Consider the following 27,242-nt stretch of genomic DNA (forward strand, 5'->3'; position numbering starts at 1 on the left):
GGTGAACGTGAGCATTGCACGCTTTCCATAAATTGTAAAGAGTTCTCGAGGTCAGAAAAATGGATACACAAGTGTAGATTGAGAAAAAAGAAACTATAGTACAACAGCTGAGAGGGACAATGAGGGATTACAGGCGCAAATTTCAGAACTTGAATCATTATCAAAAGACATAGAAGAACTTTTTGGATCGAAGGAAGAATTTAGAGGACACCAATAATGAATATAGTCAGATAAAGGAGCAATGGGATCGTTGAATATCAACTCTATCTGTAATGCATAAGCAGCATAAGAATGCAGCATTGGTGCAAATGAAGGGATAAGAGGTAAACGGGACGGGGCTCAAACTGGACCTAGAATATTTGCAAGCGCAGAGATTCAGACAGACAGGAAAAAAAAACTGCGAGAGAAGAATGTAGGAGTTCAAACCCGAATTTCAGTACTGAAGCGATATCAAAAGACAGACAATGTGCGTGGAAATTTACTAACGTTATAGTTAACGACTCCCTAGCCCTGTATCCTTCTCCCCACTAACTTTTAATGAAAGTTTAAGTTAATATTAGACGTTGGTGTTGCTTCCTCTGCTTAGTTCTATAATTCAGCTGTTTCTACCATCACATTGTGCCCAGAAGTGTTCTATGTTCATAATTAGATGGTTCAACAAAATTTGTTAGATAATCGACCGTTAACAAGAACTCTAACAGAGATGCTCTATGAGCGGATAGAATATAATCTCTGTGATGAATTGATGCTCTTTGAGTAGATAGAATATAATCTCTGCGATGAATTGTGCAAAGACCAACTGAATAAACGTGGCTGCTGTGGTTACTAAACTACTTGGCTAATTCCTTATGTGATCTAGTCATCTTTTGTTTCAGCCATGGAAGGTTGATTCCATGTAATTCAGGATGAGATTCACAGGATTATAAGTAATGATACTTTGATAGGCATTGTTCAAGAATACATTGAGGTAATCAGTCAAATATACAAAGGGTATGATACAACATTCTGTAACATCAATTAACAAAAGCATCCCTGATAAGATGGATATCAATATGGACAACCAACCTTGGGAGATGCAACGCAAAGAACAATGAATAACATGATACAATTTAAAGCAACAGAAATTAAATGCTGATAGCATCTATCAGATGAGGCTAAAACATCCTCTTCAAGTTGAGGTGGTGTTAAACATCCTCATTCTTCAACTTCAACAGGAGGTACCGTTTCAACAACTGGAGGTATACAATCTACCTTATAGCGCAGCACCTATATTCCACAAAACAAGAAAAGTTGGAAAGTTCTGATATGATCAGCCCAGAATAGGAATCGCAGGCACCATAACAAAGGAATTTTGGCCAGAGACTTCGCGTTTCAATTATTTTCAGACGATTATCATCCAGTAGAGATGAGGAAATTGAAATGGCTTCAAGCCGGTATATCTAGTGATAATTTATGGGATTACTAAAAAAAAATGTTGAGTGTAAGCAAAATAGGTCGATTGAGCCGCGAGCTGACACAAGTGATATTAAAATAATTCAGTTGTGTCTAGAGGAAATTTCCAGAGATTTACATTTTTATTAGCGGTATTACCATAATTTCAACCGTCAAATCCCAAATTGTCCAGTGATTTTTCAAAGCGATGATATGACAAGACAAGTGGGAAAGTAAAACATAAACAGAACATAGAACCAAACACGTCTGCATACCTTCTTAAAGAAACTTGAATATGAATTGTCCCAAATGAGTTTGTAGTTTCCAGCCTCACACGTGCAGAAATTCCCCTACAAAATATTTTCATCAAGAGACTACTTTTTGGGTACAGAAAGTCAAGAGACTCGTAAGACAACTTATGAGAAGAAATATTAAACTTACTTGGTCAGACTCGTAACGTTTGTAAGGTAAAATGAGCTGCAGTAACCATCAATGCCGCAGGGTAGTTGCAAAAAAGCAATTCAGTTAAAACCAATAAAGCAGTGAACGCGGTACATAATAACATTCATGTAATCATGGCTCATCTTACAGATTTAACCCCAGACGCATTTGTATACTCCACACTAAATCCGATATCCTGACCACAGACATCAATCTTCAGAAATTTCTCATAAAGAAGTATAGAGTTATTTTAATAATTGGAACACATATTGATATTATACAGCATATCTCATTATCAATCATCTGAACTCAAAGATAATATACATTCAAGAACTACTAAAGTACTATCAAACATAGGGGTTTGGGTAATTTCTAAAGGTCCTTCACAAGCCGAATAACATATATCATTCATAATGTTATATCAGAAGTAAATATTATCTCAGAAAATAACTAAAAGGCATCTGTTCAAAACAAGGGTGATCCTGTCAGAATAAAGAGATGAATAAAAAGATAATCTTCACAAGGATATCATTATACAACCATGCAGCCAAATTTCCTGGAGAATCTGAAAAGCGAGCACTTTTTTGCTATATTCAACCTCATAGTACTCAGAATGGCAACCTTGGGTCGAACAATGACCAGAAAGTGAGTATTCCAACCCAATATCCTCACACAATCTTCATACAGTTTAAAATTTGCCATTTCATCAATAAATTTTATTAGACTCATTACCAATCTCATTCCAAACAAACAAGGCATACAAGAAAATAGCACGAGTTACACAACAGAGAACTACAGGAAACAAAGAAGGCCATAGCATTCACATCACAGATGAAAGAATACTTCGTCAGGCTATGAAAGAAGAAGACACATTCACCGAGTAATGAAATGAAATTTAGGAACGATACCAAGTTTATCTTCCCTTGCAAAAGCGAAAAATCCCAAGCAATATACGAATTTATCGAGTCCACAGACAGAGAAACCTACAAGAGTGATGAAATTACAAAATGCCATAAGTTTGGAGCAGTATTGCAATAATATTTGACAGAGAAACTGAATAAGATAATTGCAGGATTGTTTCTATACCACAAACCAGCTAGTTAAGAAGGTTGTTTCTGAACCTATATTACTTACTAAGTTTCTTCACTACCTACTATACTAAGCTTGAGTAAATCTTATAACACATTACTCAGTTCAGATGGACAAGTTTTCAGATTTTCCTTACTCTCAATGTACTAGAATTGAAAACTTGTAGTTTTTTTTTTTACAAACACCAACAAATCATAAATCAAATAACACATTACCCAGTTACTTGGGCTTTCAGTCACACATTCAAACTGATCTCTCAATCACATCTGGACTAGATAAAGGGTGATACTGATCTGAATGAATATAAGTAGCATCCACCCAAAATTAAAGGAGTCCAACAGATATGAAACATACCTCATGTGTTTTACCGGCAGGAACAGTTGTCTCTTTGTAATCATCATTATTCCTGTACAGGAAGCGAATAAATATTATATATTATATATGTATATACATATTTTGAATATAGAGAAGTGAAGCATGATAAGGAGGAAAAGAAAAGGAAAGAAAGAAAAATAACAGAATCTAACCCTCCATCTAATGCACCGGCAACCTCTGCTGAAATAAAGAAGGGCGAATTCGCAAAAACCTCACTGAAAAAATGCATATTACATTAATTGATATAGAAATAAGTAGCTGACAGTCTAGCGGCAGTGGGCAGTACATTTGAAGTCAGATTTACGGCCCAAGAAGACAACACAGCTTCGTTTTGGCATTTAGCTATATCAGTTCATGCAAACTTAAATGAGGCATGATCAGAAGCAGCATACCATGAAATCTATTTGTCAATTTTCACTTTTACGCATTTATGGGATGAAAAGGGTGTAAAGAAATAATCAAACACTAGCTAAAAGGAAAGGGTAGATAAATTCAAACTTTGAAAGTAATATGCTTTTTTTAAGAAGAAGAGATGGTGAAAAGAATCATTACCATAAATAATAACATCAACTAATGTTACCAGGTCAACAGAGGAAATAGCATTAATACCTGATAAACCTAATAAACCTTTCAAACTCAGTGGTGTAGACGTCAACAGCTTGTTCCAAGACAGCTACCTCTTGCTTGTTTCTGCTCATTATATGAAACAAAAAGTCAATGCAAACGAAAGTGCAACAGGAAAGATAAATAGGAATATGGTTTGGATAGAAAAACTAGAGATAAAAATTATGCAAAGTGTCTCACAATTTTCTAGTTTCAAACCGCCCCCGAGACAGCAAAATAGCCAGACGTATAAGAAGCACCATAGTTGTAAGGCTGTACAAAGGCGGTCCATAACGCTGTCGTTGCTCTTCCATGGGCCTATTAATAAAGGATGCAGTAAGCCATTATGTTACTATCGAAGATGCTATAAACTCTACTCCCCCAAAAGAACTTACCCATCATCATCATTTATTTGGCGAACAAAATCTAGTAAAACCTGCACCGCAAAAGCAAGTGTGCCAGAACAGTTACAAATGATCATAGTCTAAATGTGTAATATTACCAAGGTAAAGCATGCATTTAAAAAATGTCTCAGAATAATGTACACTCTGAAACTGCATCAAAAATCACTCTCTCACTAGATAGATACACGAACAACATGAGAGAACCACAAAGGGAACCCTAACAGTTGCACACCAAATCGAGAAGTGCTAATCACACATTAAGAACAGGTAACTGTTGCAATGAACAAAATAGGAACTAAAAATAAAGGTCCAAACAAGGATAGAGTAATGACCAAACCAGCCAAAATAAAAGTGGCAGGCAAATGCCACAAGAGCATACCTGTGGAACCCCAACCAAGTACTTGACAAGGGTTTTGTAGACACCAGTAGCAGAGCCAAGCTGTGCCAACAGTCTCCTCCTGGAAGGGCCGTGAACAACTAGTATGTAAGGTGGATCACAGGCAGCAACCTGACTCAGTAAACAAAAATAAAAAAGGGAGGAGTCTCACCTCTCCATTTGTTGTTTCCACAGGAGAGCATAACGATCACGTATACTTGCCCCAGAACTAATCATAGCATCAATCTCCGCTTGCTTATTCCTCTCGGATCGCTCCCTCTGCAGTCTAATAAGCCTCCCCCGAAAATCTTGAGGAATGTAAGTCATAACTGCAAACATATTCACAATCCCATTACAAAACCATCCCAACTCCAAAACCTCAACATTAACAACAGAGATCAAACAAACCTGTATTGAACACACGCTCAGAGTTGTTAGCTTGAAACGATTCCAATGACTTCAAGGTCGTATTGAACTTATGATGCAGGCGAGTAAAAACAGTAGCAAGCTGAGCATCCTCGGGACTTGAAGGCTCTTGAAGCTGCTCATAGCACCAGTAAATCAGAAACAAAATGAATGGTAACACCAACCTAACATTCACATGAATGCTCACCGATTGAGGCCAATGAGGTCTGTCAAGTAAAAAGACTATCTCTTCCATATGCTCCCGATTCTTCCACATATTCTCATCCACTTTATGCGGCGGCGGACTCGCTAACTCATCCATTACTAATCTCTCTTCTCCTATAAAATCACACTCTCATTGATTCACTCACAGTTCAAATTCGCAAGCAAAGATCAATACTTTTTAAACTGAAATTGCAGTAATTTAGAGTACCTGGAGTGGCGGGAGAGTTGGAGAGCAAATCGGCGGTGAGGGAGCGAATCTCGGAGGAGAGGCGGGGGATGTCGTCGGAGAGAGGAGGGAAATTGTAGGTGTCGTAATAAGAAGCGAGAAAAGCCCTGGTTATGGGGACCAGACCCTCCGTGGAAGCCATTGGCAATAGGAACCCGCCTCGATCTCTTTTGTTTCAGGTCGCCGTCGGCAAACAGGAGAAAAGGGAAGGAGTTGCGGTGGAATAACGGACTTTGAAATGGAATAAACCGAAATCAAAATCAGAGAGCAAATTGCAGTGGAGTCCACGCCACCAACACTTCCGCAAGACTTTCAAGCCCACGGGTCTATAGCCTTATGAGTCAAACCCACAATTTTCACTCCATTTTTTGTTGTTATTTTTTGGGATATTGACAGTTACAAAAATAATTTGACACGTCGTCGGTACTCAGAACAGAAACACGTTTAGTAAAACTAATGATATTACGGTCGTTTGAGGAGATCATGATTCTTGAATTAGCTCGGGCCCAATATAGCCATCAGTCATTAGAGATGGCCTAATTCTTTTTGTTAGAAAATGCGACAAAAGGTGACGCAAGTAGACCTGTAAATGGGGCCGAGTTTTGATACTGATTAAGTCGGAATTTGTGGTTACTTGACATATTTGAATTGAAAATTTGATCCGTTGAACTGTTAATAGTTTGGATATGTTAATTCATGTATTTAACGGATCAACTAAGAATATAGATTGATGTACTTCGTTAATGATCCAGTCCTTCTTAAAATTGAATTTGAGGGTGCTTATATTTTTAGCTTGTATTTTGATAATCTAAACTACTCAACCTCTAGTTACATATACACAAATGAATCCTGCAAAAGATAAGCTAAAAAACATTTAACCATTTGATTAGCGCCATGTTTGTTCTAATTTTATATAACGGACTACATTTATTTTCACATTTTCAATGACCAAATGATTATGAATTTGGTTTATTTTTTGTAGACACAAGTTTTGCATAGGAAACTAAATAGCCAATGAGTGAAAATCATTGAGTTTGGTTGTATAGTTGTGAAAATAAGTAAAAATTCTCAAACTTCAAGTTTGAGGAGGTCCACTCTAGAACGGACAAACACACACACACACACGTATATAGTGAGGGATTCATTTTTCGGCCATTTTGAAGGATCGCTTATTATACTAACTTTTCAATCACATATCTGCATCTCGACCGTTTAGTTTTTAGGTCTATATGAATAGATCATTTAAGTAAATTTTTAGCCAAATTGATAATTGTTAAGACATTCATAACTGTGATTTATAATTAAAACATGAACGGTTCAAGTTAGACAGATCTGATTCGTCTATTGATTTAATCTATTTTAATACCTTATCGGTCAACAATTTGGTTGATAATTTACATAAGTGATCTATTCATGTAGTTCTAAAAACTAAACGGTCAAAATGCCAATATGTGATAATAAAAAAGTGGGTCCCGTAAAGGATCCTTAAAATGACAAAAAAAAAATGAGATCTCTTAGAGCAAGTTCACCAGTGAGGTCACCAGGTCACTAACTATTCACGGCTTTTTAGTGTTAATTTCACCCTCTGGGTCACGAGCACAGTGTATTTCGTGCCCTGGGTCACCCAGTATAGTGTTCTGGGTCACCATGATGACCTACACAGTGTATTTCGTGTCCTAGGTCACTGGCACAGTGTATTTCGTGCCCTAGGTCACTGGCACAGTGTATTTCGGGACCCAGAGAATGAAAATATACACTAAAAAGTAGTGAATAGTAAGTGACCCGGTGACCCAACGTGTAAACTTGCTCTTAATGGAATGGCATTACACACACGGGCCTTCTAGTGATGGATCCTTTTTTTTGACCATTTTAAGTGATCACTCATTAGACCTACTTTTCGATCATATATTCACATCTTAACCGTTCAGTTTTTAGGTATATATGAGCAGATCCTTTATAGAAATTTTCATCCAAATTGATAATCATTAAGACATTCGTAACTCGGATTTACAATTATGAACACGAACGGTTTAGATTTGACAGATTCGGTTCGTACATTGATTTAATCTTGTTCGATACTTTAACGGTCATCAATTTGGCTGAAATTTGCATGAATGATCTATTCATAGAGTCTTAACCACTTAACAGTCGAGATGATAAATATGATCGAAAATGTGTCCCACGAATGATCCCTTAATGAAATGGCGAAATATTTTATTGAGGTTTTATGAAGTATCATGAATAAAAATTTATTATTTAAAATTTAAGAATATTCACTATATTAAACGAATTGATCTAGCGGATCGAAAATTCATTAATTCACCATACAGATTATTAAATCAGAATGAGTTGAAGTTTATTGTTACTAAACTCATTCAAATTTATGGGCGATCCGCTCCAAATTCAATTTTGTTTTTTTTGGACAAACAAACCGAGTTTATTTATAGGTCGACTAGACGGCTAGAAGAAGGATGTTAAAATTGCGATGCGGACGGGTGGCCCAAGCCCAGCTATCACCCGCCTCACACGAAAACGCGGAGCGAACAAAAAAGCAAAAGCAAGGTGGAGGGATCGAATTTCAGCGAGAAAGAGAAAAGTGAGGGGAACCCTGAACCCAACCAAAAATGCAATCTTTCTTCTTCTCCTTCTTCTTCCTTTCAGCTTTTGAATGTTAAAGCTCTCTCTCCTTGATTTGGAAAACTTTAACAACAAAATGGGTTTCGATGCGGGTCCGTCCGAGAATGCGCGCAGCTGGGCGCGGTTCGTCGCCACTTGTCTCGTCGGCGGTGTGGTTGTCGCGGTCGGGATCGGCGTCGGAGTCTCCATGCTCGGCTCCTCCGAGCGCGGGCCCCACCTCCCTCTTCCAATTCGATGGAGGAGGAAGAAGAACAGACCCGTCCGGGTCTACATGGACGGCTGCTTTGACATGATGCACTACGGCCACTGCAACGCGCTCCGTCAGGCGCGTGCCCTCGGCGACCAATTGGTCGTCGGCGTTGTCAGCGACGCCGAAATCATCGTCAATAAAGGCCCCCCTGTCACCCCTCTCAACGAAAGGTACCAACTTTTTTTTTCTTTCATTTCTGGCATTAGATATGTAAACAGCTGATTTAGCACTGTGATTAGTAGTGAATTTTAGCTTATTAGGATCGTAATTATTGTGTTATAGGATGATTATGGTTAAAGCTGTGAAATGGGTTGATGAGGTTATTCCGGATGCACCATATGCTATAACTGAAGAGTTTATGAAGAAGTTGTTTGATGAGTATGATATAGACTATATCATTCATGGGGACGACCCCTGTGTTCTTCCTGACGGAACCGACGCTTATGCCCTCGCAAAGAAAGCTGGCCGCTACAAGCAGATCAAACGTACCGAAGGGGTCTCCAGCACTGACATTGTTGGTGTGTTTTCATTTTTATGAATCTCGGTCACTTCTGTCGATCGTTATGCTTATTGTAATTCAATTCTAGCATGGAATGCGAATTAATGTAGTTGGCATTTGGTGGTCTAAATTTGGTGGGGATATGCAGGTCGTATGCTTCTGTGTGTGAGAGAGAGGTCAGTTACTGAAAACCGCAACCATTCTTCCTTGCAAAGACAGTTCAGCCATGGTCACGGTCAGAAGCTTGAAGATGGTGGATCGGGTAGTGGAACTCGTGTGTCTCACTTCCTGCCAACATCTCGTAGAATTGTTCAGTTTTCTAATGGAAAAGTACTACACTCTTTTAGTTGTAATTGGGTGACTGGTGAGATGGACTTCAACGGTTATTGATGAATTGTTTTTGGCTTTGACTGCAGGGACCTCAGTCGGATGCGCGCATTATATATATAGATGGTGCATTTGATCTTTTTCATGCTGGACATGTCGAGGTAATGTGAATGACTTTGTTCACATGCAACTGATCTTCTTCTCTTTCTTAACATGCACTTCCAAATTCTTAGTAATGCATCTGGTAGCTATAAGGTTATAATATCTATTCCCAATTAATTGTGTAACTGGTTCCTTTTTTGTAATTAAGGGAAATCCTGAACAATAAAAGAAAAGAAAATGAAACCCTTTTTTTAGCTCTCTCTCTCTCTCTCTCTCTCTCTCTCTCTCTCTCTCAGTGCGCACGCGCGCGCGCGCACACACACACACACACATATATATATATATATTATACCTGTTCCAATTTTCTGTAAATACTTGAGGGTCTCTTTTTTTTTTTTTCAGTCTATTCTGTCCAGTATGGTACTATTCTGCTCCTATTAGTTTTAGTATGCTTTGGATTTCAGTGAAGTTTGTTCCTTTCTCCTCTCATCTGGTATTGCTTTCCCTAATGAACGTTTAGGCAATAAACGATCAAGAGGGTGAAAACTTACTTATCTAGATACTTGTGCATTTCTTTTCCATACAGATCTTGAGGCTTGCTCGAGAGCTTGGGGATTTTCTTCTTGTTGGAATACACACTGATCAAACTGTCAGGTCTCATTTCCTGCTTTCTCACTCTTTATGAAAGCTTCCATTTTACAATGTATAATATATATATATATATATAGCTTTTTAGTCATTTGCCCATATATATGTTTCTAGAGAGGGACCAGGTTTATTTCTTACATTTAGTTGAAATTGTAAAACCTTCACATGTTAGTTTGTATAACTTTCAGCAACGATAAATTGATAATCCTTTAGTCACTTGGACTACTTTAGATGCCTATACCATTTGACCATCACCTAGAACTGACTCATACTGATGAGTCATTTGTATGTGTAGAGGTTTCTACCCTTTTTTGTGTATGTGTCTGAATGTTTGATGAGTCATTTGTATGTGTAGAGGTTTCTACCTTTTTTCGTGTATGTGGCTGAATGTTTGGATACCATCTCTTTCACATGAAAATTAAGCGAGTCCATGAGTCATTTTTTAGCCATTGCGCTAGCTCATCAAATGGGTTTTGAGTAGCACAATGGTTGTGGTTGTGACAGATGCCTATAAACTGTTCTGAAATATCGGCTGAGCAAGTAAAGATTTCTTTCATGAAATTTGATTTGCTTTGCCTATTTTTTTATCAGTTTCCTCTTTACTGTCTCATCTGGCCATTTTTTTGTTATTGTGACCTCCAATCATGATTTATCCACAAGTCAGAATAGTTTCTTTATAGTTGATACTAGTTTTGTACTCTACAATGTACTTGGTAATAACTTTATTTGTGTTAACTGCACTGCAGTGCTAGTAGAGGTGCACATCGCCCCATCATGAACCTTCATGAAAGAAGCCTAAGTGTTTTGGGTTGCCGCTATGTAGATGAGGTTATAATTGGTGCTCCATGGGAAATTACAAAAGATGTGGTAAGCTTTTCTTCTCATTTGTAGAGACTTTGGTTTAGTCAGTTTTCATTCTTTTCCTGTATTCTTTTGATGTCCTTCTGGTGTGATATCTTTCCTTGGTAAAAGTTCCTTAGTAGGATGTTGTGTATGGGACCTATGTAATTCACTCCTAGCCTTCAATGATGACTTCCATATTAATGCCACCTTTCATGAATATAATGAAGAGTTCTGGATATATCTGTTAATTGAAATTGGGTGCCAATACATTGTGCATTTTAGTACTTTTCCATGGATTTGTCAACTTGGATACTTTATTTATAACAGTTTCCATACTTACATTATATAATTGTCTTGGAACATTTTTTGACTGCAGATCACTACTTTCAACATCTCTTTGGTTGTCCACGGGACAGTAGCTGAGAATAACAATTTTGAGAAGGTAAATGGCAAAACAAATTGCTATTGGTGATGTTATATTTTACCATCACTTTTCACCAACAAAAAGATATTTCATTGCTTTATATGGAGGTACCAAGATGCTTTGGTTAGTTACTTACTGTTCTTTATTATTCTCTTACAGGAGACAGGCAATCCATATGAAGTTCCAATCAGTATGGGTATCTTTAAAGTTTTGGAAAGCCCGCTTGATATTACAACTTCCACTATAATTAGGAGGATTGTATCTAATCATGAAGCATACCAGGTTCCTCTCTAATTCCTGAACCTTTTGAACTTCATAACACATAAGATATGATTTAAACTGCCAACATGATAATTTTAAAAGCACAGTATACTATCATTTGTGTCCATACGCTTAAACAAATATAGTTTTAGCTGCTTTGCTTCTAGTTGATATCCTTGCTTTTTTCCTTCCACACCCTAAACATACTTATAATTTTTGGATTTTGTTTTTTTGCTGCAGAAACGAAATGAGAAGAAGGCAGCTAGTGAGAAAAAGTATTATGAAGGCAAGTCTTATGTCACTGGTGATTGATGTTGATCTCTGAGGCGATGATCCATGGATAGGGCATTGGCTGCACCTGTTATTTTGGCAGTTTTACCAAGTAGTACTAACATCAGAGATGACCGCCCACTTGGGTTGATATATTCACATGCTTTGATTCCAGATCCTAGATTACATGTGATTCCTGAGTCGTGTTGTTATGTACTTATCTTTTTGTTTGTTTAGATTACTATTTTGGAATCCAATTCCAAACCTAGAACTTGAGGAATACTGGTTTGTTAGGTGGAATGACATGAGCTTTTTGGAGTTTGCAAGTTCATGCCCTTTTTTTTTACATTAATAGAAGTTTAGTGTGGTTACAGATCGATGCAATATAATTTTTCTGCTGTGCAGATCTTGAAACAAATATCTACGCATAAACCTGGCATGTACAGTTCTTACATGTGGTGCTGCACTGTAACGCCAGTACACCACCTGCTTGCTGTAACATGCCTTGTGGCTTCTCTCTTACACATGGTGCTAGTAGTCGACAAAGTATTTTTGCAAGGCCATACCGACAGTCTGTCGATTTGGCTGGGACGATCGTTTACTGTCGTCCTCTAACGATTACTGATCATGTGTTGCTCACACCACGAATAAGAGAGAGATCAGCATGTGTTGTCCCATCAAAATGTTTTCAATAAATCAGATATCTCGGAGGCTGTTAGCCTGTAACAGTCTTGTGTGTTACTGTAACTCAATCAAGTTGGCAGCCAAAAACGAAGGAAACTAAAAATGGAAATAATAGAAACAAGGAAAAAGACGAGCGCAAACTACTCGGTTCTTATTTAAGTACAAGAAAATTGGAGTAGTAATGGCCCTAATTGGCTCTACTCCTTACAATTTGTATCTTCTTTATGTGGCTTTATTTTTGTACATCACTCAAATGACAATCAATCAAGAACATAAAATTGGGGTTAAAGGCTTCCCACAAATGCGATCCAGGACTATTACAAAGGCCATGATAAGATCACGGTCGAACCCTGGTTGTACCACCAAGCTGAACACATCCTCCCCAAGCATGACAGTGTTGTTTACTCTTTTCCTAGCTACATTGGCCACCAGTTGTCCACTGCTGCTCCTGATTTTGCAATTTCGCCTCCGAAAACAACCCTCGATTCTGAAATCCGGTGTAGGGCTCGTAGTTTCGGATCCCATGAACACCTCGGCTGTAGCTTCACTTTTATTGCCGCGGCCAAAAAGACCAGACCCAGTATTTCTCATGGTGAATACTCTACTGGACTTGGGACTCTTTGCACATCCATAGTCTCCTGGATATGCGTTCCATTGGTCTTGCATACTCAGAACCTGTTCGTACAAAATGGACTTGATTAGCTACCATGTATTTGTATATATGCATACTTGTTCTCATATCAGATTCACTTGCACGATAAAAGAAAAACCATTTGTAGAAGATAACGCGCCTGCGCAGAGGCTGGTATATGTACACGTAGAGAACAACAATTACCTGGGGTTTGAGAGTGAGCAAGGCTCTTCCAGCTCCGTCCATGAGGACGAGCCCTTTCCGAACGCCGCAGTTCTTCCTGGAATAGTTGTCAACTCGGAAAGTCAATATTCCTTGGTTATCGAAAACTGTAAATCCATCAGTTCCCTGAAAACTCATGCTAGATCTCTTCCATACAGTGAGCACAGATGGGTTTACATCATGAGCATCTTCCAACTGATGATGGTGAACCCCACGATCTTGATATTGGTATCTATTCTCTGCAGCTGGATGAATCTTCGACATGGCTAGCTTTTTCTACACAGTATGATCCGAAAGGTCTTGAGAGAGAGAGAGAGAGAGAGAGAGAGAGGAATAGTGGTGGTGAGTGGTTTGAGTTGAGGTACTTAAGGATTCTAGATAGGGCGAGACTAGTTATATAGATATGGAATTTGATATGTACTATGAGAGAGGAGGACGTAAGTAGGTGGAAACAGAGAGAAAGCTATGTGTGTCTATGTCCAGCTTAATGGTTAACACAAAATTCTTACGTAGGTCCCCAATACCATAGCTATAGCTTTATATCTACTATAATTAGTATTCAACGAGCCCGGCTGGTTTCCTCTTTGTTATTTTCTTTTGCTTCATTTTTAAACATAATTGGAAGACCCCTGACCTCAGCTGTGACCATCCTACGCCTGAAATATAAAATCTGCCCTAGCCTGTACGATAGATTGCAGTAACGTGTTTTAACAGTGGGGGAAGGAGGAGCGTTGTCTTTGTGGGGGGATGATAAACTAGTTATCTCTTTGAGGCACTTTATTGAACACTTTTTGTCGAACCCTTCTAATTAAAATAGAAATATCGGTGGAATTAGGGGATATAATTCAGGTTTAAGGAGTAAGTAATCACAGGAGCTGGAAAGTTTCAATTGAAGTGGATGTTGCATTGGGGGCAATATGTTGGAGAAACTACAATGTCTAGCCACCGTTACTTATTATAAGACTATTTATCTCTTCTAAGCATTTCAACAAACAGTTTTACTGCATTATTTAAGATAAAACTCTGGAATTGGAAGCAATATTCATAAATGAGAGTTTGAGCTGCCGTCATGATTGGATATGTAGTTTTAGTTGAGTGAAAATCTCCGACGACATGAGTTTGTCAAATTTATCTAGCATTGGTCATGAGTTTTTTGTTAAGTATGCTGTGGTTTTACGTGTCTCTGAAATATCTAATTAGTACTTCTCTACTTGCAATGGCACTTCTTTTGGGGGGGCACAATAAGTGCATGGTCGAGCAGTTAGGCACAGTAATCATTCTACATTTCTGGCTTTGTGAATCCAACAGTGAACATCATCAACATCGTGTTTCCTTTAACTTTAATTATAAGCATTATTTGCACCAGAAAGGCGCTTACCCCAGGAAGACAAACTGTCTCGTAATTTTCTTTAAAGTCATGATCACTGTACCGTCTATACAATCTAGCTTAGTTTAAACATCGATCATGAACATTCAAACAATGAGGTTAGCTAGCTGCAGGCAATTCAAACTTCATGCATGCATGTGATTCCATTTGTCTACATATCGAAACTTCGATCCAAAACTTCCGAGTTCTATATTTCAACTTGGGATATTCTATCATATAAATTAAGGTTTTTCATTCTGTGACTAATATTCAAAGGCAGCTAACAATTAGTGCTGTGGGTTTTAGTTGGAAACCAAGAGGGTTAACTTGTTCTCTTGCTGTCTGTCATGATTCTCAAATTTCTGATAATTTGATCTGTCGGTGTGAACAGACTGACCATAAAAAATGCAGAACAGAGAGTAATTAGCGGAGAATAAAGCCACAAGAAATTTGTCTGATTAAGCAAGGGGAATGTAAGATTGGAATGAAACAGTTAAAAATGAATTAACTAGCTCTCTTCGTTTTGGTAATTTTGCTAATATAATACCATTAGTGCATGACAATTCTATATACGTAGTGGTTTTGTATATTGTTAATTATAAGCAACTTGCTTAGTGCCCCTGGTTTTGATTGAGTCACTAAAGCATTAAGCACTCACTAATTTGTTTAAGGACTCCCTCCAAAACAATACCACCTTAACACCTTTCTAAAATCATTAGTTTTAGTTCTTGACTTAATTACGTACGTGTAAAACAATAAGAATAATATTAGATAATTTACGTGTACAGATTCTACTATGGAAGCCGACGCTCTTTAAAACAAAAGGGGGCCAGATAGAATTAGGTGATAAGCAGCCATCTATTCAATTGGAGCCCATAGGCAGGAATTTGGCTTCTCTCCAATGAGTTCCCGTCCACTAATGCATGCTTTGGATTAAAGGCTTAAAGCATCAATATTTTACCATATGTATATCTACTCGCATGAAAAGAAGATGGTCGATGCCTCAATGGCTTTTCTTTACTGAATTGACCATTATTTCACCATCTTCAAAAATAACAAAGTTACTTGTTTTGAAAAGGTTAGCCTTCTATTCACAATGTCAATCTTGGCAAATAGGTTCTATATAAATACAAGAATTTGCAGAAGTCCAAAGATGACATATGGTTGCGGTTATCGCAAGATCGATCAAAGAAGTATTTTGTATTTTGCGTACATATTGACCACGACCTAATCATACGTATGTGTGAATAAGTTTTAGGAGAAATGATCATTTACCCGATTTTAGGCTAAAAATTGCCCACTTGCTCCACCAACTGTTTTTTAACCCCATTTACCCAAAACACTCTAAGGGATTATTTCCCCTTTACCCAATTAATTCTTTTTTCTTTTTTTTTGAGACTTTTTTGCCCTCTCCTTCTTTCTCACTTAGAGAGAGAAGTCATCTTCCACCTTGCTGTGCTCCGGTGACCAGTGGCCGGCGCGGTCTCCGGCGAACGGTGACCGGATTCCGGCGACCGGTGACCGGATTCAGGAAACCGGTAACCGAAATCCGGCGACAGATGACTGGAATCCGGAATCCGGCTATTATTGCCCCCAGTAATCATATTACTGCCCCAGTAATCATATTATTGCCTCCCAAAAATCATATTATTGCCGTCCAGTGAATTGTATGAACTCCCAAAACCAAAATGAAAACACTACAGGAACAATAGATCAATTTATAATCATATTACTGCCCCCCAGTAATCATATTATTGCCCCCAATACAAAGTCCAATGTTTCTACTGCCTCCCAATAGGCCACCAAAAATGCACATTTTTGTAGGATTCACTGATAATTTGACTTTAATACACAGAAAACAACAGGTAACTTATCAAAACACCACACTATAGTGATCCCTGTCCCTCGTATCAAAGTCTACTGGGGGCCAATAATGTGTCTACTGCCCCCAGTAGACCATCAAAATTAAAAAAAAAAAAAAAAAAAAAAAATCCCGACGTCCTACCCACCAAATCGTCCTTCGTCTCCGCCAGCCCATAAGTAACTGCAGCACCGCCTCCCCTTCACCGGAGTCATCTGCAGCACCGATCCCAACCGCCTGCATTCCGGCTTCCGATCCAGCCTCCTCACCGGAGCCTCCCAGCCTTTGATCTAGCTTCTAAGACCTTGGCGCTGACGTGGCGGGCGAGGTCGCGGATCTTGGAGGGTGAAGGTGAATCGGAGGACGGAGATGGTGAATCGGAATCTGGCTGGGGAGAACGAGTTGGTGAAGAGGAAGAAGCAGTGAGTTGGAGTAGGAGGAAGGCGAGGAAGAAGAAGCGGAGGTCGCAGACTCAGAGATCGCCGACGACAGTGGCCGGTGGGTCTGATTCGAATTCCGGCGAGGGCTTTCCAAAAGCAAGGGGTGGAGAGAGGTTGATGGGAGTCGAGAGAGAGAGAGAGAGAGTATGAGGGCAATATTGTCCATAGATGTTAGATTGGGTAAATGGGGTTAAATAACTCTTGGTGGAGTAAGTGGGCAATTTTTTGTCTAAAATTGGGTAAGTGGTCACGGCCCCTAAGTTTTATAGATTGGAGTTCAATGATGCGCGCTCCTTAAAATTTCCGTCTCCGATGACACTTTATTTAATATCCAATGTATCATAAATTGCCTCTAATGGGATCTAAAATAGAGAATGATCGATCGACCTCATTAGTTGCTATAGATGTTCTCAAGAATTCACCGAGGAGTAAGAAAGCAAAATGATCGTACCCCTTCCAATGCATGTATTCTGTTAGCGATCGCGACTTAGCGGTAATTAAAATAAAGATGTCGATAATAACTGACCAAATGAAATAAACTAAGATGGACATTAGAGTCATCATACATCTTTCAGAATCTATGTTCCATGCGTGTTTTACCTCCCTTTGAAAGAGGAATTTGAATCAACGATAGAACGTAGTTGCGCATTGATCTATCAAAATCTATGTTCCATGCTACTTATCCTTTTGCTTTTGTTTTGTTTTTAATATGGATCATCTACTTATCTTCACAATCCATGATAAGTAGTTTATTAGCTAGCACAATCCTGAAGGATGAACCACGCATACTTGGAATTTACAGTATTCAAATCTTGACACGTTGCTCTATCTGTTCGATGTGGGTTGTGGCATTTCATGAGAATCAAACTTTTGTCTCAATCAAGACCAGATCGAATTCATGGAGTCACGCCCGCTGTAATGGAATAGTAGTAGTGGTATGACAGAGGCACACACAAAAAGGTTAGGGTTTGGCTCAACTCTTCTAACATTAAAAAAGAACAGATGCAGATTAATACGAATCGATAGGCATGTGTGTGGCCTAATTTTCATCAACACAATGCAACTAAAAGCTTTCAGTTAGGTATCTGAGTTTGATCATATAGTATTCTTCAAATCAGGCAAAAAAGCAAAGTTGGATAAAATAAAGGTATGCTGACTGCTGAGCAATAGTAGTGCAATCTGATAGCGATTAACGAGATGTTCTGATTCCGCAGTGGATAATTCGTATTATATCTTTAGTTTTTTTCTATGGGATGTAGAACATGTAGAGGATGACAAGCCTTTAACACAATAAAAGTATTATTATTCATCTATCGAGCCACTTAACTAAGCATCAGTGCTCTCTCTCTCTTTTTTTTTTTTTTTGAAATAAAGCTTCATTGCATTATATGACCAGCTAAAAAGCCAGAGTCTAACATACAATTAAAGACAGAAAAATGGCGGGGTAATTACAACGCTCCTATCTAAGCAATGTAAACTCATTACAAGTCCATTTTGAGCCCGCTTTGGAAGCGGACCCATAAACAAAGAACAACTCCGTGTCTTCTAGGGCAAAATCATTAACTAGCATCCCCATTAACCAGGCACGCAATTGCGGTACCAACAGAGAGCCACTTCCCAGCAAACAAATAGGAGTCAGTTCCTCATCCATAAGCCGCTTCCTCCACTCCAAATTCAAGATAATTACCAATTCCGAAGAATCATGATCTGAATTATGACTCACATTTTTAAAAAACCCTAAGCCCAAAATGTGAGCCTAGTTACAGCCAAGCAACCCAAGTTGGAGCCCAGGCCCAAAGGCCCAAGCCCAAACCCGAGCAGCCAAGACATCAGCCCTAGCCCTTAGTAGCCAAGCCACCCCAGCCGCCGTCCAAACCTGAGCAAGAATAGCCGAAGTCATAGACAGTTGCTGCCAATCCATTGTCGTCGCTGTTTGGGCCCAAAATGAACATTTTGGCCTGACAAGGCACGTCTTGGAGAAATTGAGCCAATATCAGTGGCTCAAGATATATATTGTCGACAAGCTCGAAATATATATTTAGAGGCTAAATAAAGCCTACTATGGAAGCATGAAAAGTCAACTTTAGCACATTTTCCTACTTCGGCTAGGAGAAACCGAGCTAAACAAGGAAGGAGGGGAGGCAGACTAACCAAATGAAATCTAAATGAGCTAAAACTTTCCAGATTAATACTAGACATCTCAAGAATCATTTCTTATGAAGAGTGCCAGAGCTATTTTTGAGTGGAAGGCCTTCAAACAATCAGTTCAATTTTCTGCATAAGCAAAACTGGAAAACTGGACCTGTAAGAGGTCCAGCAGAATTTCCGGCCCAACCACATGGAAATAAATTCTGAAATTTTACCACAGTAATCTACACTCATGATGGATAATTTCATATGAAGAAGTCGAAGGCTCATACTGAAGTCTTGTTGGAGAAATAATTGAAGGAATAAAGGGGCAGAAACTGACCTAAAACCAGCTCAATATTCACATGTTCATGTTTCCTACCCACATGAAGAAAGCTAGATGCTTTTCTTTTTTTCCTTTGATATATTTTTCTACTACAATCTCTTTAATAGATCATCATCACTTCCATGTTTCTGCACCTTCATGCTTTGCTTTCATTTCATCATTTCTCTATCTTTTCCATATTTTACAAATCACTTTCATACTCCACTTTCATTATTTTTCTTCCACTCATCATTTCACTCTTCTTTTTCTTCCCTATATAAACACATTCTCCTCTCATTCTAAAACACACATTCACAACATCAAAATATCTCTAAGATGATCTAAGTTCTCTCTAGAGCAACCTCTCTAAGAGCAACTCCTCTCATTCTCTTTCTCTTAGCGGTGATCACACTCCTAGTCCTAGTCTTCTCAGAAGCCGACTTTCAGTGCCACCAAACCCTCTGTCAACGTACTTCGGTCCTAGTCTCCTCGGGAGCCGACGGTAGTGCCGCGACCACAACGGTTACGGAACCAGCCAAGCAAGGGTAACGCCCTAGCAACCCAGCCAAGCTAAAGTCACGCTTTAGCAAGATCTCAATACTTCCCGGTGATTTCGCTCTGCTCAATTTGCAATATTGAGTATCCATTGTGTGAACAAGAAGAAGCTCAGCAAAAGTCCTCACCATAAGGCACAAAGAATCCCACGACGAGGTTGGTGCTCTCCTCGTCCACAATTGCTTGAAAGAAGTCAGGTCAAGGGACACCCCCGACTACCGCACCAGAACGGTGCTGGCACGCCCGCTCAGAAAAGAGACTGTTGACCAGCTGCAACAAAACTGGAGCCAAACAGTCGCCACCAAGCTCTCCGGCAGCCGGCCCCTCCAGCACCGCATCACCTGCAACTGGGTCCGCTGCCTTCCTTCCGAACCGGCAACAACCCCACTGGAAATCAGGAAACCCAATCCCAATAAACCAAAGTCGATCAGGTGCCTCAGACTCCCGGAACCTCGACCAAGCCTTGCTAGGAAGATCGAACGAACCCGCTCTGCTCCTCGACACTTTGATCCTTTGACCCGACCCTTAAACGTCAAGCCAACCAGCCACCGTCGCCTTTGAGCAAACCAGTTTCGACCAAAACTAGCCAACCACCGATCAAGAGATCGATCAAGTAAACCACCAAACCCGTCCTGTGAAGCCCATCAAGCTTATCACCGACGCTGCACGCAGATAGCCACCGACTCTACACGATGGCCGCCGACCCCACCACTTAGGCTCGAAACTAGGGTTTCGCTAGGTATGTTTTGTTGTTGGTATGTATTAGTCAATAATAACAATAATAATAAATTCTGACAATACCAATTTGGCTGAGCATCAATGCTCTCTTATTCCCCCACATTAGGTTAATTTTTTGTTAATTACATGCTTTGTTTTCTCCCCACTATTGTGGTGGAAGAGTGTGTAAAGCATATATTACCCTTCTTCTTTGGAGTAATTAAGAAGACCCAGAGTATAAAAAAAAATAGGGATAATTAGAGAGGGAATGAGGGATAATGATGTTAATTCTAGCTTTAATTCGCATTAGGCTATAATAAGTGAGAACGTACACTTGGTTTTCGATTAAGTTGTTTAACTCATAGGACGTTGTTAGTGTTTTGAATTTGTTAATGTAAAATGAGTGGTGACAAAATTAGTGGCAGCAAAGTCCACTTCTTGTCCGTTCTCTGTTCACAAATGAAGTTGCTATTGAAAGCAACTTGAAAACTGACTAGGAATAGAATAGACGAGGAAAATTAAGCAATCCATAATTGAGGAGTTCATCAGCCAATTCGAAGTTTATACTTTAAGCTAGTGGATGACTAATTCACTTACTGTATGTTATAAAAATGTTCATCATTCCTATTATGTTGGACTTTTGTTGAAGGTAGTAAAAGGTAGCGATTTGTATTCACATATTACATTCATGTCGTGTCAAACTCAATCTGTTAATAATAGACACGAATGCAAAAATTAACTGTAAAAATTACATGATGTTTAAGTATATTGGTATTGAGAGAGATTGATGAGAGAAGTGTATTTCATTATAGAGAATAGGAGCCCTATATATAGGGATTACAAAGTGCATAATCTAATGTTACAAGGAATATCAATCCGTGTAGGATTGGGAAATCTAGAACCTTCTCTCCTATTGCTACTCCTAGTTTGATAAGGCACACTAATAGCTGATTTCCTTCAACACTCCCCCTTGTGCCGCTCAAACTTGGTGGTGACGCTTCATCCGTTGCCTCGTTAAAAACCTTGCCAGGTAACAAAAAACCCTGTGGGATAAAAATAACCCTGGTCGAAGGACAATAAGAGCACAACACGTCATTCACTCTTCGAGATCGAACATGTAGACATCATAACTCCCCCTGATGTCGATATCTCCCCCTGATTGCTACAATCGTGGGAGTTCGGATAATTTTCTCAATCCGATGCTCTTCACATGTTTCTCGAAGGTGGATTTAGGTAACGACTTAGTGAATAAGTCCGCTACATTATCCTCTGATCGGATTTGTTTCACTTCAATCTTTAGAAGTGATTGTTGTTGCTGATTATAAAAGAACTTAGGCGATATATGCTTGGTGTTGTCGCCCTTGATGAAACCTAACTTCATTTGTTCAATACAAGCTGCATTATCCTCATAAATGCATGTAGGTTCATCTGTGGTAGACTTCAAACCACAACTTCCTTGAATGTGTCGAATTACAGACCTTAGCCATACACATTCACGTACAGCTTCATGTAGAGCAATAATCTCTGCATGATTTGAGGAAGTAGCAACAAGGGTCTATTTCGTAGACCTCCAAGATATCGCAGTGCTTCCCATGGTAAAGACATAACCTGTTTGGGAGCGACCTTTGTGAGGGTCAGAGAGGTACCCTGCATCAGCAAAACCCATCAAGACATCATTGTCGTTTTGATGGAGGGAGATAGGAGGACGCCGGCCATCATGACAGGCGGCGGCGCCGGCGCCGGCAACATGGCCGGCGGCCATTCCATGGACGGAGGCGTTTTGCCTTTTGGGGTCCGATCCCAATTTTCCGTCATTCCTTTTCTCTCTGTAGGGATAGAATAGGCCCATATCAATCGTACCTCTTAGGTATCGAAAGATGGTCTTTACACCAATCCAATGGCGGCGTGTTGGCGCAGAGCTGTGTCGAGCTAACAAGTTCACTGCGAATGAGATATCCGGTCTTGTGCATTGAGCTAAGTACAATAATGCGCCTATTGCACTTAAATAGGGCACTTCTGCCTCTAATAGCTCTTCGTCCTCATCCTTTGGACGAAATGGATCTTTTCCTGGCTCAAGACTACGACCGATCATGGGAGTACTCACAGGCTTTGCTTTATCTTCATTAAAGCGCCTTAGAATTTTCTGAGTATATGCAGACTGATGGATCAAAATCCCATCACTACGGTGCTCGAGTTCTAAACCGAGACAAAACCGTGTTTTCCCAAGATCTTTCATCTCAAATTCGGATTTCAAGTAATTAGCAGTTTCCTTTAACTCATCTAGAGTTCCAATTAGGTTCATGTCATCGACATAAACTGCTACGATTGCAAATCCGGAACTTGTTCTTTTAATGAACACGCATGGGCATATTTCATTGTTAATATATCCCTTCCCAATCAAGTAGTCACTTAGACGGTTATACCACATCCGTCCGGATTGTTTTAATCCATATAGTGAGCGTTTTAATCTTATTGAAAACGCGCTCCGTGGTTTAGAGCCACTTGATTTGGGTAATTGAAGTCCATCTGGAACCTTCATATATATCTCTGAATCTAGATCCCCATAGAGATATGCTGTAACCACATCCATAAGCTGCATGTCAAGTTTTTCGGAAACTACCAAACTGACAAGGTAGCGGAACGTTATAACGTCCATTACGGGAGAATATGTCTCCTCGTAGTCGATTCCAGGGCGTTGTGAGAAACCTTGCGCCACAAGGCGGGCTTTATATCTTACCACCTCATTTTTCTCATTACGCTTTCTAACAAAGACCCATTTATGGCCAACAGGCTTTACACTTGGGGGTGTCTGCGTTACAGGCCCAAATACCTGTCTCTTTGTTAGTGAATCCAATTCAACCTGGATCGCATCTTTCCATTTAGGCCAATCTGATCTTCGTTGACATTCTTCAACAGAGCGAGGTTCGATATCATCATATTCTATAATCCCTTTCGCAATATGATATGCAAATGCATCATCAATTGCCATAGAATTTCTATCCATCATCTCATGTACACTAGTGTAATTTATGGAGATCTCTCTATTCTCTGGAGTTGGTTCTGACATTGGAGCGTCCCCCAATGATGTCTCTTGGACATAACCATAATCCGGAATATTCTCATGAGATGGATTATTTATATCGATGATTAATGGATTATTTTGTGCCGAACTCGCTTTCTTTCTTGGGCGAGAATCCATCGAACCTATGGGCCTCCCGCGCTTCCTGGCAGGAGCCGTGGGCCTAGCCACAACGTCACCATCATTGAGAGATGGGACGTTGGCGCCATGCTCATGCATTCTTGAGTTGGCGTCATGTCCTCTACTTTTAGGGACATCAATCCTTGCAGGCACGTTTGCAGCAGGTATGTGTGATCTCGTCACTTTAGCGGTATTAGAAAACGCATCAGGCATCGATTATGCTACGTTCTGAAGATCGAGAATTCTCCGCACTTCAATTTCTGACTGTGCGGTTCGGGGATCAAGATGAGACAGAGTGAGGACAGACCACGATAATTCCGGTCGTTCCTGTTGAACATTGATGTTCTTATCTCCCCCTAACGACGGGAAGACTGTCTCATCGAAGTGACAATCCGCAAATCTTGCGGTAAAGAGATCGCCTGTCAAGGGTTCTATGTAGCGGATAATAGTTGGAGAATCATATCCAACATAAATGCCTAATCGTCGTTGAGGACCCATTTTGGTGCGCTGTGGCGGCGCAATAGGCACATAAACTGCACACCCAAATATGCATAAGTGTGAGACATTAGGCTCATACCCAGTCACCATCTGGGACGCAGAAAAGGGTTGAGTGGCAGTGGGCCTCAGACGAAGAAGCACAGCTGCATGCAAAATTGCATAGCCCCAAGCAGAAATAGGGAGATTGGTGCGCATTACCAATGCCCTAGCGACCATTTGTAGTCGTTTAATGGCGGCTTCTGCGAGACCATTTTGGGTGTGAACATGAGGAACAGGATGTTCAACATCAATCCCAATGGACATGCAATAATCATCAAAAGTCTTTGATGTAAACTCTCCAGCATTGTCTAATCTTATAGACTTAATAGGATGATCAGGGTGGTGAGCCCTTAACTTAATTATTTGTGCTAGGAGTTTAGCAAATGCAGCGTTCCTTGTGGACAATAGCATGACATGTGACCAGCGTGTCGATGCATCAACCAACACCATAAAATATCTAAATGGTCCGCATGGTGGTTGAATAGGTCCACAAATATCACCTTGGATTCTTTGCAAGAATGGTATATTTTCTTTGGTGTCCTTTGCATAGGATGGTCTCGATCCTAACTTTGCTAAAGAGCAGGCTTTGCAGAACGAATGATGGGCTTTAGAGACAACCAATGAGGATTTTGGTTTAGCCATGAAGTCACAATTGACTTTAGAAGTAGAAGGAGGAATCAAACAATGATCCATGGCGTCAATGCCATGTTGTTGCCGTAGGGGGTAGACGGCGCCGGCCCTAAGTGGCCGGTCTTGCACAGTCTTGGCGCCGTGAGGCGCAGGTGCATCTCCTCGAACCAATTTTTGGTTTTTACTTCTCTTCGTTCTGAAGAATGGATGTCCGTGTGAAGTCTTTAATATACGGATCATCATATCACGACCTAGGTGTCCTAGACGGTCGTGCCAAAGCCTATATGTGTCGGAATCCCATAAATCATCTCTCATGACATGGTTGGATTCAATGACTCGAATAGTGGTTGCATACAACCCACTAGAGCGACACATAAGTTTCTCTAAGACTCGTTTATGTCCGTAGTCATTAGAGGTGATGCAAAGGAACTCTTGTCCATTCTCACAATGTGTTTCCACATGAAAACCATTGGCTCTTATATATTTGAAGTAATAAAGTTCGAAAAATATGTCCATGACATGAGATAAAATAAATCGATACTTTATTAATAATAGCCAATGATTACATCAAAGTTTCGTGACCATAATCTAATCCAAAGAAAAATCAAACATTAGACAAATTGTAGTCACTCAATTCGTTCGGTAATTCCAATTAAATATGACCAGGGAAGTAGAGAGAGATGTCAGTGGAGCAAAGCTCTCTTAAGTACCACTAATCTCAATTACTTTCCTAGACATCATACTTAATTGAGTACGCCTAGAGGAAAAGAGATAATCCAATAAGTCATTTTATTGATTAAGGCATAATTGCCATTACATAATTCTTGGAAATTAAAAGACTATTCTAAATAAAAATCTGCGGCATTCTATCTTCATCGCCAGATTTAAAGTCTTTTATAGCTCGATATCTTGATTACCATTGATCAAGTACTCCATAAATACCATGAAGAGGATGCTCTCTTGATTGAGGTGTATTGACACAATACATATGGTCCCTAGAACCAATGGCGTTGGAATAGTGCAATCATGGCCAAAAAATGGCGCCATGGTGTCCAACCCTATACCCTCAACGTCATGACTCCTATGGTCATGTTAGGGTTTTCTCAATCAATTTGTTATTTTGTGTTTTTCCACAAGCATGCATAAATAATATGATGCAGAGAGCCTCCGAACAATATTTCATAACTCTTTCAAAGTTATAGTGAAGCAGATATTATTCCATCGTGCTTCTATGTTCGGAAAGTTGTGAATGTTACTAAAACGTTCACTAGGCGCAACCCAAAGGTTGTTAGCGTTATCCTCATTCATGTACTCAAACTGGAGGGCCATCTTCATGTGGCGCTTCATCAAGGTAAATGCCCTGGAATTTTCTATCTCAGTTTGTGAGTCTTGAGCGGTTCCTTTAGAACAGGGCTCTTGGATTGTAGGCAAATAAATATCCTGTGCCAGTTGAATCCAATGGAGTAAAATCGAGCTCGTTCAAGTCTTACATCCTGAAAGGAAAGCAAGAACGTATTAGTTTCGGAGTCAATGCTTCCACGAAAACTAATATAAGATTTCTGAGCCTTAATGCTACCAAGAAATCAATTTCCAAGAATATTTGGATTAGACCGAAACAATGATGTTTAAATGGTCAAAATCTATGCTCACGAACGCTCTTAGTCCGTAGCATACGAACGCTCTTAGTTCGTTAAATCGATGCTTACGGACGCTCTTAGTCCGAAGTCTTACGAACGCTCTTAGTTCGTTAATTGCGTGAATCCCCACGATTCCGCTTTTCAAGAATCGAACCCACGTTATAAGAAAGGTGGGATGTAGAAGAAGGGAGGTTTTCAAGTCCCCGAGAAAAGAAGAAATATTTAAATTTCGAATTATAGGAACTTCAAAACTTACTCTTTTGAATACTTACTTGTTGAAAATTCGGAGCAGATTCTGTTCTGAACAGCTTGTACTTCGATTGGTGTACAGATCTCAATATAACTCCGATAAGGCTGAAATTCTGAGGTTAGATGGAAGAGACAGAGACGAACAACTTTGATGAAGAAAGTTTTTCGATCTGAGCTTCCGAACTAGACGTTTCGAGGCTTGCAAGAAGACGGATGTGCACAGGAA

At 39.7% G+C, this 27,242-nt stretch overlaps 3 protein-coding genes across 4 annotated transcripts; 1 reads left to right on the forward strand and 2 right to left on the reverse strand.

The window, feature by feature from the left end:
- Positions 1-930: 930 nt before the first annotated feature.
- Positions 931-5,889, reverse strand: LOC112193697. The gene is made up of 15 exons (XM_024333926.2): positions 5,558-5,889; positions 5,333-5,463; positions 5,128-5,260; positions 4,892-5,048; positions 4,723-4,801; positions 4,335-4,375; positions 4,141-4,257; positions 3,946-4,026; positions 3,489-3,551; positions 3,316-3,367; positions 2,781-2,855; positions 2,021-2,068; positions 1,873-1,908; positions 1,707-1,781; positions 931-1,266 (listed from the first exon to the last, which is right to left on the reverse strand). Exons 1-15 carry the CDS (start codon positions 5,715-5,717, stop codon positions 1,195-1,197), a joined length of 1,320 nt encoding a protein of 439 aa, XP_024189694.1. The 5' UTR covers positions 5,718-5,889; the 3' UTR covers positions 931-1,194.
- Positions 5,890-8,064: 2,175 nt separating this feature from the next.
- Positions 8,065-12,220, forward strand: LOC112192758 (ethanolamine-phosphate cytidylyltransferase). Its single transcript, XM_024332625.2, has 9 exons — positions 8,065-8,632; positions 8,745-8,980; positions 9,110-9,291; positions 9,378-9,449; positions 9,977-10,044; positions 10,785-10,905; positions 11,258-11,323; positions 11,465-11,587; positions 11,807-12,220. Exons 1-9 carry the CDS (start codon positions 8,244-8,246, stop codon positions 11,876-11,878), a joined length of 1,329 nt encoding a protein of 442 aa, XP_024188393.1. The 5' UTR covers positions 8,065-8,243; the 3' UTR covers positions 11,879-12,220.
- A 412-nt stretch (positions 12,221-12,632) lies between these two features.
- LOC112192759 (protein LURP-one-related 5) lies at positions 12,633-17,193 on the reverse strand. Of its 2 annotated transcripts, XM_024332626.2 has the most exons (3): positions 17,170-17,193; positions 13,356-13,704; positions 12,633-13,195 (listed from the first exon to the last, which is right to left on the reverse strand). In XM_024332626.2, exons 2-3 carry the CDS (start codon positions 13,635-13,637, stop codon positions 12,785-12,787), a joined length of 693 nt encoding a protein of 230 aa, XP_024188394.1. In that variant the 5' UTR covers positions 13,638-13,704; positions 17,170-17,193; the 3' UTR covers positions 12,633-12,784. The 2 variants fall into 2 exon arrangements, with proteins under 2 accessions (XP_024188394.1, XP_040372814.1); XM_040516880.1 differs by lacking the exon at positions 17,170-17,193 and having other exon boundaries at positions 13,356-13,757.
- Between the last annotated feature and the right edge of the window lie 10,049 nt (positions 17,194-27,242).

The sequence above is a fragment of the Rosa chinensis genome, chromosome 3 (genome assembly GCF_002994745.2).
Source record: "Rosa chinensis cultivar Old Blush chromosome 3, RchiOBHm-V2, whole genome shotgun sequence".
NCBI classification, from domain to species: domain Eukaryota; kingdom Viridiplantae; phylum Streptophyta; class Magnoliopsida; order Rosales; family Rosaceae; genus Rosa; species Rosa chinensis.

What these genes read in the sequence shown, in the direction of transcription:
- LOC112192759 (XM_024332626.2), bottom strand. Translation starts at nt 13,637, where the DNA reads ATGTCGAAGATTCATCCAGCTGCAGAGAATAGATACCAATATCAAGAT. An exon ending in TGCTCACTCTCAAACCCCAG is followed by an intron (nt 13,196 to 13,355) that starts GTAATTGTTGTT and finishes TTGTACGAACAG; the next exon opens with GTTCTGAGTATGCAAGACCA.
- LOC112192758 (XM_024332625.2), top strand. Translation starts at nt 8,244, where the DNA reads ATGTTAAAGCTCTCTCTCCTTGATTTGGAAAACTTTAACAACAAAATG. An exon ending in CTCCAGCACTGACATTGTTG is followed by an intron (nt 8,981 to 9,109) that starts GTGTGTTTTCAT and finishes GGGGATATGCAG; the next exon opens with GTCGTATGCTTCTGTGTGTG. An exon ending in TTCATGCTGGACATGTCGAG is followed by an intron (nt 9,450 to 9,976) that starts GTAATGTGAATG and finishes TTTTCCATACAG; the next exon opens with ATCTTGAGGCTTGCTCGAGA.
- LOC112193697 (XM_024333926.2), bottom strand. Translation starts at nt 5,717, where the DNA reads ATGGCTTCCACGGAGGGTCTGGTCCCCATAACCAGGGCTTTTCTCGCT. An exon ending in CAAATAAATGATGATGATGG is followed by an intron (nt 4,258 to 4,334) that starts GTAAGTTCTTTT and finishes CTTTATTAATAG; the next exon opens with GCCCATGGAAGAGCAACGAC. An exon ending in CGGTTTGAAACTAGAAAATT is followed by an intron (nt 4,027 to 4,140) that starts GTGAGACACTTT and finishes TATAATGAGCAG; the next exon opens with AAACAAGCAAGAGGTAGCTG.